This window comes from Megalops cyprinoides, chromosome 23, assembly GCF_013368585.1.
Source record: "Megalops cyprinoides isolate fMegCyp1 chromosome 23, fMegCyp1.pri, whole genome shotgun sequence".
NCBI lineage: Eukaryota > Metazoa > Chordata > Actinopteri > Elopiformes > Megalopidae > Megalops > Megalops cyprinoides.
Genome location: NC_050605.1, coordinates 11,442,746 through 11,459,075, shown reverse-complemented (window position 1 = coordinate 11,459,075; position 16,330 = coordinate 11,442,746). Strand labels below are relative to the sequence as shown.

Here is a 16,330-nt window from a genome sequence, read left to right as displayed (position 1 = left end):
TCTAAGAACAGACGTTTTTCAGAGAATAACTATTGTTCATTCTGGGTATGATGCCAGCAGATTCTTTGCCACCTGTAGGAAATGTGATGGCTGTCAGTTTCGCCTAAATGTTTTTTTTTTTTTTTTTTCTGTGTGCTTTCTCTCCGCTTGCATCCACCCCGCGGTGCTTGCATCCACCCCACCTCCTGCCTCCACCTCTCCTCAGACAGTAACGGCATTTCGGCTGTAACGCTGCTCATCTGTTTGAACCCCAGGACTTGGTGTGTGAATTCAGCTGATTTGCTTCTACTCTCTCTTTGAGGCCTGTGTTCTCCGTAATAGCGGCCCCAGGGCCCGCGAAGAAATGCTTTACCTGAGCTGTCAGTGTGCCCCAAGCATGATAAATAGCGTGGCTGAGTCCGCACTGTAGCGTCGTGAAGTACTCTCACTCAAAATCACATTAGACTTTCCTCACCGGTTCGTAGCGGGGAAAATAAGCATGCGCTCATGCTCACCGACAGAGGGGAGCATAATTCATTTTGCCATGGAAAACCTTGTAGATAAAAAGGTGTTTTCACTTTTACAGATGTGTCGCACAAGGTGGTCCTTACGTTATTGCTAGTGTGTCTGCGTGCGTTAAAGCTAAGTCATGGAGTCCTTGACATTGAAACTTGCATACCTCTTTTTCTTTGTGAAATTATCAAGGACTTGCTGAAGAGCTTGCCATGCTCACACACTGTTCTCAGTGTCCTAATAGTTTCTGCTTAAAGGGGTTGTGAAAAGCATCTTGATTTTTTCATCCTTTTTCATTATATTTTAGTGTCAGTTTCCACAACTACTATCAATGCTCCAATATCAAATGGGTCAAGGAAACATTAGCATGAGGTGAAATTTCTGACAAAGGAGAAAGAAAAGAAGAAAGCTTAGTTGATGGTATTGTGTATATCATGCTAACAGAGATTGAATCAACCGTGGGTCTAAATGGGTATATTAAAGGTATTCTATAACAGAATGACACATTCTGCACATACTTTCTTCATTGGAAATGTCAGCATGGTAAAGCTTATATATGATGCTGCTTTAGTTTAGTTCATGCTGAGAAAAGCAGTGTGTGGGCACAGTAATGAGCTCTAGCATGTTCCATTAGGGATTAAGGCTGTGGAAGCATCTATTTACACAATTTACCTGAACTCCTGCCATTGTGTTAAACAAAAACTACCTCAACTGAGAGAAGATGCAGGCATAGAGGAGTTCTGCATTTAAAGCATGGTTTTTAGCTGTCAATGATGACGACATAAATGTCATAAAGTAAATGGTGTGAATAATCAAGAGCAGGAGCACAGAATCCAGCAATGGATGCATCTGTTTGCTTTTAATTTCGTTCTGCTGAAGAGTTCTCTTAAATGTAGTGACAGAACAATCGACTATGTATTTGCAAACTAGGACTGCATAGTACAACACTTAGAAATATAACAAATGTCCTCTGCCCTGGCTGTTCTGAGGTCAGACTCACTTTGTTTCTAAATGTATTGTGAAAGTACACTCGTGTGTGGCGCTTTTGATATGTTGCCCCATTGAAAGTGCCCCAAAAGCACCTTGGGTCTTTCTGTATGAAAATAAAACCCAGGGAAAGTGATGGATTGGGAACGTCAAAGGCTTATTAAATAGTGTCGTTAGGCCCGTTGATTTGATGTGTCTTGGGTACACTGGCCCGCTCTGTTGACTCGGCTGTCCTCAAGTCAGTCTGCCTTTATGTTCAGATGCTTTGTAAAGACACATTTATTTAATACATATGTTTAGACACTGTTTTGCTGGTGCTTGCATTCCTCGGTTTTCCCCTCTGTGCTGCTGTTTGAAATGTAATATTTCATATGGCAGTGCATGCTGGTAATGATATGCTGTGCTCCCCCAGGTGCAACAGGTATGTCATGTATGAATAATGGAGTCAGCCCTTGTGGGGCTCTGATAGCTCCAGGGCAGCAGGCCTAGGTGAATGCCCTGGAGTAACTGGAGTAAATTACACTGTTTGGAGGCAGCCAGGTTTACATTAAAACAGCCTTTTCCTGCTAGCGGAAGTTATTCCGTAAATCCCTGCAAATCATTTTGGGAGAGCATCTACTGGCCTGACTGGACCTGGCTACGTGTTATGCATAATGGATGTGCAGTGTGCTGGGTGTGGGGGACAAATTAGAGCTGTCTGACATATGGAGGGAGAAGCTTATAAAATTCAATCCGGGACCTGTTAGAAGATAAGTGCATTTTGGGCCCCATATTGAAGTGCCTACTTCCTGTAAGAATGAGCACATACATGCAATGGAATATTACGTAATAGTATGAAACCTTTTGCCAATTACTCTTGCACAGGCCTTGGATTACATACAGAAGGGAAACTAGTTCATACTACTGTATGGATTTCCAGAAAGATTCAGTACCATGGTTTGGGTTTAGCAGAGAGTGTGTAGTTTATTAAAATAATGGGTTCACTAAAGAATTTTTCAACTACAGATGTGTGAGAATTATTCCATTCTATTGGTAAGCATAGCACTTAAATGGAGCTACTGAGTACACAGATAAATTCATTCTTATCATGTTAAATGTTGTGGTCTTGAAGCTCTGGACTTCTGTTCTGAGTTTTCGTAATGTGAGTATGATGCATGGGGAGATTTTCTGTGTGTGTCCTGGACAGACTGTTTGGGAAGCAAATGAAGAAACTGGATTTGTGGTATTTGGCTCAGAAGTGATTTCCTCTGAGATTGGAAAGGCAGACTTGTTTTCGTGAACTCCTGGGGCGTTCTGCCGAAATTAGAGGAGCGTCTAAATCCATCTATCAGTAGAGCGAGGTGGCTCCCTTTAATGTCTCTGATATTTGCTGGATCCTTGAGGAATGCCTCTTTGTATATGATTTATGAGGTACAGTTCTTGTATTTTTGCAAGATTAGCATTGAAGCATTTCACTGAAAAGTCTAATAGCGCCGACTATGGGTCTATGCTATTAGGTTACAGGTTCAAATTCCAGGTGGTGCATAGCTATTGTACCTGTGACCCAAGGTTGTTGGCACAACATACTCAATTGCTTTGGTCCTATGAATGTAAAAATATGTAACGGGGAAAAAAAAATTAAAAAGGTATGTAAATTTCCCTGGAAAAGGGAATCTAATAAGCTCATCAATAATGTAAAAACAAAAAAAAATAAAATGGTGATGTGAAAGTCTTCCTGTGCTGTGACTACTTTTGCATTTAAAACATTACTGTTGTACTAAGTATAATTATACATAGTAGAGCATGAATAATGAATACAGATTTAAACATGATCTGTAGTGCATAGTAGACTACAAGGAGAAATGAAATGTTCAGTTGAGCTGAATGGCCTGTTCTTGCCATTAATGTTCATTATGTACTTAAACAAAGAGAATTTTCTTGTCACAATCTGACATTCCTCTTATTTCATTGTAGATGTTACTAAAAGGTCATACTACAAGTACCCAAGTACAGAAAATGGGAATTTTGTGGTCAATTCTGTATATACATGCAAATCTAAAGTGGTTTGATTGATATTTGTGCTATTATTGCTGAGATAATCCATTCTGAAAGCCAGCTTTACAGTGTTATAAAATTCATGCAGTTCCATTTAGTATATTGGTACATCACCCAAGTGTCCTTTCAGTGCCGCCTGGTAGTAACCCAGGTGCAGACACAAGTTTTTCTTTTCTTTTACCTTTCCCTTTATTGTTTGATATTGACAGTAAGATGTCCACTGAAGACTGCTCCTGTTCGAGTGGTCTTTAGCACAGATGGTTGAGCTCATGGAATTTGTGGTGGAGCAAGGGAGAGCATTACTCTCATCTCTGTGGCACCCTGTCAAATTGAGCTTGTTCTGTAATGAAGTCTCTGCAAGATTACAGCCAGGTCCTTACATTGAAGGGGTCCGCAATTTCACCTCACAGGCAAAATGGAATCCATTGTGATTCAGCTCTGCGCTGTTCTGAAGGGTTCTGTCTCTCTCGTCCTTATCAGACTTTTGATTTATTTTTCAGGACACGCCAAGAGGTGCAGCAGGCCGGCACAAAAGGTAAGATTTCCACAAAGGCCTGTATACATGGCACTTCTGACACATCTACATCAAGAGACCTGAAAAGGCACATTGGGCTATTCTGCCTGAAAAGGATACCCAGGGAGAGTGTTCAGTTGGATGTACAAAATACTTACAGTGTTTATGAAGTACTCGGTCTTGCAAGTTCCATTACCATAGTTTGTCCTTCATGCATCGGTAGATGCTCCCCAAGGTTCATTTTTGAAAAACTTTTTACTTTTTCCAGAAAACTTCATGTTTTGTTTAATTTCAAGCTCCGGTTAGATGTACTTATTAAAAGCTTATCATAAGGTGAACTACTGATCACTCAGTGCTGAATTTTCATATAATAGCCTTAGGTGCCCTTTAATGGCTTTTAAGTGAGAACTGAGTGATGTTAAATGCAGACACACAATGAAATTACAGACTTCATTTAATTGTTTATTGCCTTAGCAGATGGGATCACAGTAAGAGGAGGGAGCAAATGCCAGCCCTTGATTCTAATTCTGCACTAAAATGTCTTTTGAAAAAAAAAATGACATGTTCCTTTTCTGCTCATTGTTTTACATCTTTTGAAAATTCTGCAACCATGACATCAGTGAATTCCAGTGGGGATTTAAAGGTTGCTGAAAATTGGCTGAGAGCTTTGGTTCAACTTTACCAGTTCATCTGAAGCATTTCTGTGTCTAAGCTGATGAAATTGTACATTTTGTTCGCAATTTATTCTGCGAGTCGGGGCTTCACGCTGAAATGAATTCATTTCCGCTCAAATTGCGGCACGGCAATTTGGTGACACACAAAAGCCAACCCAACCTCTTTGCCAAGAGATTAATTTTATGCAAAGTTGGTTACAAGAGCATCCGCCAGTCTCTTTCAGCCCTCTTCCCAACTGACATTCACAGTGGCTCTGCAAATGGCCCTTTGGCAAACTCTGCCATTGATATACATAGACACAATATCATATTATCTGTGTTGCACCCATATATTTAAAATAATTATCATTTGAAAGATTTGAAAATGGAGTGTAAAGACAAATGGGCTCATTAATGCTCTGCGCTCAGCAAATTGCATGCACTGTATACTCCCTCCAGGATTGAGGTCCTTGTGGAAAGATTTTACCACGGTTTCCTGATTTCCAATTCACATCAAACTCCTTTAAGGGTCCGTTTTCATACGTCTGATTGGAGATTGACATAAAGTCTAAAGGTTATGGATAAATGTGGTTATGGATAAATAAAAGAAGGCGTTGTATTTGTATTTGCTACACTAAGTATGCTCAGCAGGCCATCACAGGCTCATTAATAAATACTTGGTATGTCCAATCAACTCATACTAGGTGCCTTTTTACAAGCGCCCCAGTTTTATTTTGAGGGCTCTGTCTGTTTGCCACTGGGCCTCCTGCTGCTCTTTCCTTGTGTCTCTGAGCCCTGTATAATACTTCCATTCTAAAAGAACAAAATGTTATGTTTGGAAGAGGACACATTAATATTGAATGGCACATTTGGCAAGAGCCATAGATGGAGGGCCTCTATCCTAATCTAACTCTGAACACTCTGGTACATAATATATGCACACAATGTGAGGAGCCAGTGTGTGTGGAAAAAAGATGAAACTGATCCAGAATCAGTATGGGGCAGCAGAATCTACCCCCAGTACACTATGAATACAAGCATCTTGGATGAGAGAAGAATTAAATGCATTTCTTGCCGGTGCAGGAAAGCTTTGCAAAGTGCATTTAATGAGCTTTTGATCACTGAAAGCAGAGCACATACAAGTGCCAACGAGCTGAAAAGTGTGAATGGAAAATGTCAAACACCTTGCTGGTTTGAGTGGTGAAAAAAATAGTAAACCATGTTTCAGGTGGCTCTATTCAGGGTGTGAAGGTGAAAAACCTAGGCTTCACAATGTTTTAGGAGCTTGAGTTTAAAGAAAATAAAATGTCGATCCTTTATGAACTTTTTTTGATGGTATGAAGAAGTCCCTAAATACACTGTGACCCAAAACGGACAACAGGTTTCAAACCTATGGGAAAAAGATCTGTTTTTCATCCTTTTCTTTTGCATTTGAATAAAAGTGTGTGTGGCATCCTTTTACGTTCCGTTTGAATAGGCTGAGCCACCTACTGGAAAAATAGGAATACAAAAGAATAAGCACTGTGATAGAAGCAGTGGATTAAATTCACTCAATAGCATTTCTTAAAGATTGATGGGGTTTTGTCTTGGGAAATCTACAGGAAATTTATTTCAGGGATTGTCCGCAGTGTTTTTTGTGCCTAAATTCAAGTCTTTTCCTTCATATTTTTGCTGCTTTCTTAAAATAAAAAATCACTGTTCCTGTTCACTTAAATAATGATTGACATTTGACAGATACTGAGCAATTTAGTGCATTCCTTCGAGTAAGTGTCATAGACTTTGGGAATGCTTGTAGCTTTTGTTTCCGTCTTTAGGTGAGTATTTACCATTGTTATTTTTGCTGGGTATTTAAAAATATGTTTGCTTGGTGTTTACATGATATTTACCCATGTTTTGGGGTATTTACTCTTCAAAATGTAGGATATGTACCCATATTTCTGCCAGGTATTTACCGTTTAGTATCCAGGGTATTTATCAGTATTTTTCTGTCTGTTTACCCGTGTTTGTTGGGTATTCAGCCTTCTGTTCCTTGGTATTTACCTTATTCTTTTGTCAACCTCTCCAGAACTTTTGCCCCATTTCTCATTGTTTTCCCATGTTCCAACCAGGACCAACCCAGTTATATTTTACTATTAATTTACATTATTTATTTGGCCTGATTCAGGAAATTAAATGTAGCCAAAATACATTTTTCTTTCCAAGGTTCACAGTTCATACAGTCCAGTGTTTGCTGATGCACTTCATGATAAGTGCCTTGGTACATAATACAATTGCATTTCTTCACCATTGAGGCCCCATTTCTTGCCTTTCAAAATATGTAAACAACATTCTTAAACAATGGATGAACAAAATCAAAGATCCCATAAGGAAGAAAGCCAGGATGCTTCTTAATAACTGGATTCTCCGGGAAGGTTATTGTTTGAACATTTTATAGTGGAATAAAATATGACTGAGAGGCGAATTTCCCAGTCTTCTATAGTGGTAATTATTGAAATAAAGCCGCTAGCAAATTCATTCCACATGAATATTTCCCTGACTGCACGGAGTGCTTCTCAGCAGAGAGAGATAAGATTTATGTTTCCAAAGCTGAATATTAAGGCACTGTATCCCATCATTCATGAGTAAAAAGAATTATGGTCCTTTGAAAGCTTATGAAAGGAATTGTATTAACTCTGGTCATTGTTCAGAGGTTTCTGAAAAGTCTGAATATTGCACTGGATCAATATTGAACTGTATTTTGCCTTGTAGTAAGTACAGCATGACATAAAAGGCTTTTTTTTACCACAATAATGAAATTTTATATGGCAAGGTGTCTATTTTCCAGCATTCTGTTCATACTTCTGTTCTGTTCAGATGCATAGTTGCTGTTTTTTTACATTTTGTGACAACTTTGCTGTATGATGGAAGAGGTCTTCTGAACATGGGGCTGGTTTTAGAGAGTATCTAAATCTCTCGTCCATTTTGTGCAGTGGGGCAGGCCTGGGTTCTGAAGAGGAGGCGGGGGGTAACAGCAGGCATCGCCAGGGTTACGGTCGACATGCCAAGGAGGCCAGCGCCCCGGCATTTGGCGGGCTGGAGAGGAGAATAGAGGAACTGGAGAAGGTACAGCAAGAGAGAATGTCACTGCCACGAAGGCCTAAGGTTTTCGACACAACACATTTGTGGGTGCTACTGCTTTAATGTCATTGTAACACGCTTGTAAATGGCATGAGGTATTCAGGTTTCATCGCATGAAAATTTATGACAACCCCGAACCCAATCCCTAAGCACCTTGCAGCACAAGCAAATTCAACTGCATAAATGTAGCATTAATAATACAGGACCAGATGGCTTTCAGGCTGGAGGTGAATGCATGTGTTGGTGAGTTTTTGCATAGTTATGTTATCCTTACAGAAATTGTATAGTAAAACTTTGGAGCAAAAATTAACCTGAAAAGTAGTCCGGTGTCAAGCTTTGGCTTTCTGTCTGCACCACATAAAACACAACCTATCCTAACTGTCTTACCCTTTCATATTTAGCATTGCTAATCTTATCTGCTTACTGTTCCTTAAGGAGTTCAGTCAGTTTGACTTCACAGAGTATTTCTTTACTCTGTATTTCTAGGAGCTTGCCAGAGAGAGGCAGGAAAATGCACGGCTGCTGAAAGCACATCAAGACAAAGACGAGCTCATCGTGAAGCTGAAGGAGGAGATCGACCTTCTTAATAGGGTGAGTGTCCCATGAACAAATACATTAAGACAACTTTAGAAAAGTAGTTGCGCATAACCATACCATGTGAACCGCTCAGCAGTCACAGTTTATTCATTGGAATATATTGTTCAAGAACCATGTTCATTTGGCCATTGGATAAATATTTTTAAGTTCTTGTCACTGGCCCTAGTCATGCAATTTTTTGGTACGTTATTTGCAGATAGATAGATGCATATTGGACGTCCTTGTACTTTTTGCAAAGCCTCTCTGCAAACACAGCTGTCCAATGAACGTTCTTGTAATAATATTAGCTTTTTATAGGAACCTTACACTATGTATGTTCTAATCATCAGTACATTTGATGATTATTCGATTAAGTTAACATTTGTGTAGGCAGCTACACGTTTGTGAATGTTTATATTGTTTTGTATCACCTAATACAATAACACATACTACAACACTACACATTAAAAGTAGATGTAAGTAACACACTTGGTCCATATGGCAATTCTGTGTACTTTGCTGTTGGTCAGACTCCAGACCCACAAGGTGGGTCTGATGTAAATTTTTGTACCCAGGCTGCGTTGGTCTTTCATGTCTGTTTATTTACGCTCTGTTGCAGATGGTTTTGACAACATTTGACAAGCAGCAGATAGTTCATCGTGTACTTTGGTGTTTTGACTTTTCTGGTGGCCTTCGTTTGACTCCTCAGAAGGCTCTGTGCCAGTTTCACCTGAAGCGTCCCTGTTATTGCTACAAAATTTATTCTTGTGGGACAGCAAAGACTGTCAAATTAGCTTCCCCTTATCTCTGATCATTCATTTATACCTGCTGTAGTGATTAAGGAACTTGACTTGAAACCATAAGGTTGTAGACTGAAATCCTGTGTGGGTACTGCCATTGTACCTATCAGTACATTCAGTTCATTACATTAATTGCATCAATAACTATTCACATGTTTAAAAGCACATACGTTTCCATCAGGGTGTTAGCTAAGTTTTAGCGTACATTCTGATGCACAGCACTGAATTTCAGCGTAGTCCTCCTTTAAATTCACTTTTAACCGCAGCTGCCCCCAACTGTTGTTTTTCAACTGTGTTTTCAGCAAAGCCCTCCACAAAGTCTCACTTTTAAATTTCGCACCTCTGTACCTTGTGAGAGATACTTAAAATGCCTCGCCACGTAAATGTGGTCAGTGTATACACCCTGACCACCCTCTGTAAACATCTGTCCATTTTCTGATTGTTTTCAGTCAAATGGTCAGCAGATGCTGCCTTAAAACATTTCAGACCTCCTTTTCTGCTCTGTCTCCAAAGTCCTCAGTGTCAAACGGCACCATAACCACAGCAGTAACGGCATCCCTCCATGGCATATGAAGGGCCTTGTTTTTATTGAGTTTTAAGATCTTTCCTGATTTAAAATGACCCTGTTTATCAAACCACATGTCTCGCTTTCGTTGTGTTTCGAGATCTTTCGTGATTCGAAACTGCTGCATTTATCAAACCGCAGCTAATTTAACAACCGGAAATTAAAGAAGGGTCGGACCTCCGTTCGGTGATTGCTTTTGAATGTTTCCACATGTGAGCAAAAACTCCCATAGAAATAAAAGACCTCAAAACTTATTTATGCTACAGTATCTGGAATTTTCTATATTTCATCCTCTGAAAGCAGTTTTTCACACCGTGAAAGACTATGCAAGGTTGGTGGTTCAACAACTCTTTTTGCTGATCTGCATTTTAAGGTGTCTGTGCTACACAAAAATAAACGTTTCCTTTCTATTACCAGTAGCCAACACATCTCCAAATGAACTGTCTAGTTCAACATATGCAAGGTTATTTATAATTTGTCATCTCAAACTCAATAATATTTAATCATCAAGAGTTCCATTCTATCAACTACCTTTCATATTTTTGAATATTGGACTCTAATCTATATTTATCAATTATGTAAGTATTTATTTTTTCCACCTGTGTTTTTATAAGAAAAGCACTTGACCAATGTGAACAAAGGGAAAGATATGATATTGTAGTACGGTGATATGCAGTGTTAATAAAATGGCAAAACCACAGTTCATTTTGCTGAAACCTTGGGTTTACATGCATGGTTTTAGTTTTCTTGCACCAAAATACCTTCGAAATTCCAAGTTTAGTTAATGAGCTCCAGAATCACCGATAACACAGAATTGTACCGGTGAACTACAGCCAAGTTCAGTGGCATAGTGCCAAATAGACTGCTGCTGGAACTCAAGGTCTTAACTGTGAGACTCGGCACCCGTTATGTCTTGGAGTGCTGCAGAACAGCACGCCACTGTGCTAGAAGCATTTTCTAGCAACACCTTAATTGTAGAAATTGTAATTTAAAAATGATCTTATAAGAAGGTGTTCATTAAAGCTAGTGTGCTGTAGGGTATTTCAGTAGGAAAAAAATACAGTAAAAATGGACCAGTTGCTTGCCTTACATGCTCTGGGTGCACGTGGAACACTTTGCCTGGGGTTTATTGTCCAGGACATTTTTTTTCCCCATAAAATGTCAAATTAATCTAAAGCTCTGACATGATGTACTGTGAACTATGGATATGTTTTAAAAGCACAGCCGTAGCTGCCCTTTAAATTGCAGAGGGGATAGTTTTACCCAGGGTGACCTGAACAGTTCACAGCCACTTTCACCTTTTTGCCCTTCTGAAGTGCACAGCCACTCTCTCCCAGCTGGTAGCTGAACCCAGAGCCCTAGCCTCCAGCCCTGTTCATTACGCCACACTGCAGCTGTCTCTTAAAATAGATTCTGTCACCCCTATGAGCGGCACAGGTTCAAACCTTTGTTTGAAGGTATGTCTCTGGACTTAAGCATGTTATTAACTGGGCTCAGTCACTTTGACTTCACAGTCTCCACTCTGTGTTTCCAGAAACCTGTTCCAGTGAGGTGGGAAAACGTACAGCTAATAGAAGCACATCATAGCAAAGGCAGCTTAATGTGTCATTAACTTATTAACTTATTTCAGAGACACGTTTATATGGAACCTATGAGACCGCAAACCTGCCACAGACTCCAGCATTTCATTGTGATTGATACATAGTATCAATTGTGTGAAGGTTAGCCTTTTGCTCAAGCTACTTAATGAAGCAAATATTCTTATAGCAAGCAAGATATCCGTTTCAGCAAGCATAGTGAATCAGTGATTGTGTAACTTTTTACACCAAAAAAATATCCCAGATGATGCATGGAGTCTTAGCCTCGGCCTCATGCTGGTATCAGAGGTAACATTCCAGTTCTCTTTCTCTCACTCTCTCCAGTTCCTGGTAAATTCCAGCAGTCCTTTTCCAAAGCTTTCTCTCTCTTTTAGCTTGAGGAGCTATAGGATTTAATGGAGGAAGTTTGTCTGTGCGCTCCTTGACAGCAGCTCAATATTTCATAGGCTCCCGGCGGTGGAGTTTCAAAGACATCCTATAGTGCATCGTCTGTCTATTCTCTGGTTTCCTTTTACATAATCTACACAAAGTCCATTTCTGGTTTCTAATATTTTAGTGGAGGTCAGGAAATTCAGGGGGAGTCTTGGTGAGATCAAACACTCAGTAGCTCCTCTCCCCGAGACTATAAACAGACTTGGCCGTCGTCTGAACCCAGCTCACACGGCCTAGGTCAGCTGATGATGGAGCAGATAGAGGTGCCGTGTTTGTTTTTGGCATTTAAGCACGGGAAACGCGGTGGGGGGGATGCGGCAAAGCCTTTATGTGGTGAAGAACGCCGAACGCTAGAGTGGGATTCCAAGTCACACAAAATCTCACTTACGAATCTCCATGCCCTTTCCAGCAACCACTGTTATGAACTCTTGTATACCATCGAAGAAAAATGTGCATTGATTTTATACGCACAAACAGAAGCGCATACACGGATGCACTTGGTTGTTTACAGGTGCATAAATAGATGAGTACATAAATGGATGTATGGATAGATGCATACAGATGCTAGAAAGAAAAGAAGGGAGGAGGGAAGGGATTACATGACAGATGGTGTCACACTAAGGGTCATTGGATGGTAAGAGAAGTCCTGGAGTCTTAGGGACAGACGAGCGCTCTGTGACTGTGGGAAACGAGCGATAGAGATCAGGAGCATGGCATCACTCAGGCACTGCTTCAGGGCGTGATGACACAGATAATAACCATACATCCAGCTCTGGCCCTCTGGCTGCATGTGAAATTGATTCCACTTGTCACTAGGCTGAGGAAGTTTGTGCTGGAGAGAGGGATTTGGAATATGCTTTACCTGTGGCACGCAACAGACTTTGAGAATGTTTATCTCTAGATACCTGATCTGCAAGAGCAACAGGTGGATATGTGTGGTATAGAACAACAAGTATATCGGTGTTGATTCATCTTTGTTATTTGACACCTGCCCTTTGGTGTACAGCCAAAAGCTCCCACTGTATAATGTTGAGCTTTAAAAACAATAGACTCTTGTTGTTTGCATGAATTATTTACTTGTTTGGCAGATGCCTCTTTCTGCAGGGATATGAACATTGGTTAAGGTTTTGTGCTATTCATGTATTTAGCTGTGATCATGTGAGGGTGGCTTGATTCAGGCCACAGTGGCAGTTTTCTCTACCTGCGACTTGACAACAGCTTTTAAGTGAAAGATGAACTGTTCGTATGTTTATATTTATTATTATAGACTTATTATTCTGATCAGTCTTCTTTCATGATGAACCAACACCGATGACCTTATCTGAACTGTTCACCATATCTGCATTGTTTGTCTCCATACCAATAGGTTTTTTTCTCACTGTTTTGCTTTGTTTTAATTTGTTGTCTGTTAGACTTTTATCTCCCTTTATAGTTACAGACAAGTGTGGTGTTGCTAAGTCTGACCCGCGGTCTTGTTACTCGTGGAGACAGTTGAAAATATGAAGTGTCACATTCTTTTTAATTACAGCTTTGATGAGACTGAATGGGCAGAGGGGCTCCTTGTTTGCAGTTAATTAAAGCTGTTAATGTTCAATTTGTTCATCATGCAGCCGGATTCACTGAAGGGAAGACTCCAGGAGTGGAACTCTGTTCCCGACTCATTTTTTTCTTTGCTCCTACAAGTCATCTATTGTCAAAACGGTGATAAATTGTATTGTGCCCCAGAATTGCTTTGATTGAATTTTATTTAAAAAGGGAAAAGGAATGTTGGCAGTTCTTTCTTCTTGTAGAAAAGACATGACAGTAGACATTATAATAATTACACTATTGAATTGGGAAGTCACAGTAATTTTAGGAGAAGGGATAGTAGAGTCTGGGTATGGGTCTCATAAACGCTTTCCTACGTTGAAAAGCTTGCCACAGACATACAGCTGTAATCTATGTTCCTTCAGTAAATATCCAGCTATATAAATTGATAAAATGTAAGATATGTAACTTGGAATAAATGTGTCTGCCAATCATGTGATGTAAATGTGAGTAAGTATAATATGAAATGTATGTATGTCTGCTGAGCAGAGCCAGGTAGTGTGACGGTTAGGGAAGTGGACTCATAACCATGCCGATACACTCAATATCTGTGTGTGCTGTTTTGTTTTTCTAGGACCTTGATGATATTGAGGATGAGAATGAACAACTCAAACAGGAGAATAAGACCCTCCTCAAAGTGGTCGGCCAGCTCACCAGGTAGAGCCACGCCCACCCCAGATGATGTCAAAACAAGTCCCTGTGAAGTGACTGGAGCTGTCCCCAGGGGACTGGAGGTGCCCCTTTTGGGAATTTCAAGACCGCATCCTATTCTGTGGCTGATTTTATCCATTTGTGTTTTTGTTTTTTTGGAAGAGAAGTTTGCATGTGGTTGGGAGGGCCTTAAAAGGACAGTAAGCTTCATTCCTGAAGGTTTGGTATAAGTGTTTTTCCATGGGATTTGAAGGAATATAAAGGTGTGAAATGTGGTTTAATTTATCTGTTTGGTGATAGACTTAATGTAAATGTGTTGTATATATGCCACTTATATTGCTGAAAAACAAACAAAAAAAGACAAATGAAATGAATGTATGTGGTACACCACCAAAAACATGAGGCATTTGTGCATCAGAGCTTCGGCCCCGCTGATAAACAGGATCTTTATCAAACGGGTGTGCGCAATTCGCTTGACTATTTGTTTTTTAACCAGTGCAAATTTATCCAGTTAACATGCATTGCGATAGTGATACTTATGCAACATTTTGGCAGTGGAAACAGTGTTTCAAGATGTTGCTAGATGTTGTCATGTTACTCCTGGTGTTAACACTTCTTGTATATGGCATCTGCATTTAAGAGCTCACAGATGCAGCTTGTTTCATTTAAACCGCATTTTAAGACCAGATCACATTCCACTAGCCAAAGTGCGAATAGTGCCTTGTATATTAAGTAAATTGATTTGAAAGTAATTAGCTCTGTTTTCGCAGGAAAGAAAAAGCCTGGTGCTTTTTAAGTATCATACTGAGTATTAACATTGCTGTTGCAAATTGTACATTTTAAAGCTTAAACTGAGAGAACATATTATGCCAGAAAACATAAAAAGACTAAACATAAATGTCAAGCCTTTTTACGCTAATTTTACGCATTAGCAAATTCCTGGTGAAAATATATATTATTGAAATCTTCAGCTAGCTAGTGTTGGTGATACATATGAGGGTCACAAATAGCAGAAATATTATTGTGTTGAAATAAAAAAATGCAGTTAGTTTATGCTTATAATTCAAACAAATATTTCTAGTAGATCTAGCTGTTTATTTGCTAGATGTATGATTTCTAGAGCAAGCTACTACAGAACATTTTATAACTTTGTCAATGGAAGCAAAATAGCCAGACTATTTGGAATGCATTTCTGTCGGTGTCTTTTGCTGTTGTCAAAGCGACAACACTGCATGACTGGTTTATGATTTTAACAAACTGCATTGTTATGGCTGATTTCCTTCTCTATAGTAAGGCACATTTTGTATTCAGACAAATCTGTAAGTTGTCATAACATTCAAATATGCAAACTGCATTGCCATTTTTTTTTAAACCTTCTGAGATGTGTCAGTGTGCACGTGTAGTATTAGACTGTATAGGGGATAATCTCGATATACAGCTTCCCCCTCCAGACTTTGCATGTACAGATGACATTTAATGAAAAAGTCATTTAATAAAAGTTTATCTTGTTTAATTTCTTGTTACTGATCATTAAAGCTAAAATGACCTGATGATGTGATGTCCCACATTGCTCCCCTAGAGCAAAGTAATGTCATGACACATTCACTTTACTCTAGAGTTGTTATAGAAGAATAGAAAGGTGTATTTCTTGGTAATTGAATATTGTTTGAACAATGTTCATTTTTCTGTCTGGCCTCTGCCTTTTCCTGTTTTCTTCTTTTCTCATCTCGGTACATTAATCCTTTCCTCCCATACCTGTTCCTCTGTCCCGCCTTTTATTGTCTTCCCGGAATGACAGATTTGTGTGCTGTGAGTGCGGGGTGAAGTCTGGACGGATTGATTTCTCCTTGACTTCCTGGAGCTCTCTAACTGGCCATGTCGAACCATCCCAGGAATGCACTCTTCCACACATCCTAATCAGCCACTTCTGTCCTGCCTGACAGATGCCCCCCATTCAGCCACGCCCGTCATCCGTGAGAAAAGCCAGGGCAGCCCGAAAGCTCAGCTTCAGTTTAGATTTTGCCTTTTAGGTGTTAGTGTTACACCTATATAACCTATACAACAATGATTACTCAAATTTAGGAATCAGGCTTTGTAAAAAAAAATATTAACCGAAACTGAAATCAGTATTTGTTGTGTTGATATTTACAGAGAAAAAAGGGGAAATTTATTTGGTAAAGTAGAAAATATGTGATAATTTAAAATGGGGTGAACAAGAGAAGCTACCCAAACACATTAGGGCAAAATACCTTGAATATGCTTGTTGACTTAGCCCCAGCATGGCTGGTCTTTTAACATGCGGAGGGCCATCTGTTTGATTAAAT

The 16,330-nt window shown here is 39.6% G+C and overlaps 1 protein-coding gene across 1 annotated transcript in view; it reads left to right on the top strand.

Moving 5' to 3' along the window:
• Positions 1 to 14,786, top strand: part of LOC118770407 (PRKC apoptosis WT1 regulator protein-like) — a 55,807-nt gene extending 41,021 nt beyond the window's left edge. The window contains exons 4-7 of the mRNA XM_036518054.1: positions 4,014 to 4,048; positions 7,650 to 7,782; positions 8,284 to 8,388; positions 13,930 to 14,786. Of these exons, the coding sequence (XP_036373947.1) occupies positions 4,014 to 4,048; positions 7,650 to 7,782; positions 8,284 to 8,388; positions 13,930 to 14,016 (360 nt within the window). The 3' untranslated portion in view covers positions 14,017 to 14,786. The remainder of the gene's footprint in view (positions 1 to 4,013; positions 4,049 to 7,649; positions 7,783 to 8,283; positions 8,389 to 13,929) is intronic.
• The last annotated feature ends 1,544 nt before the right edge of the window (positions 14,787 to 16,330 follow it).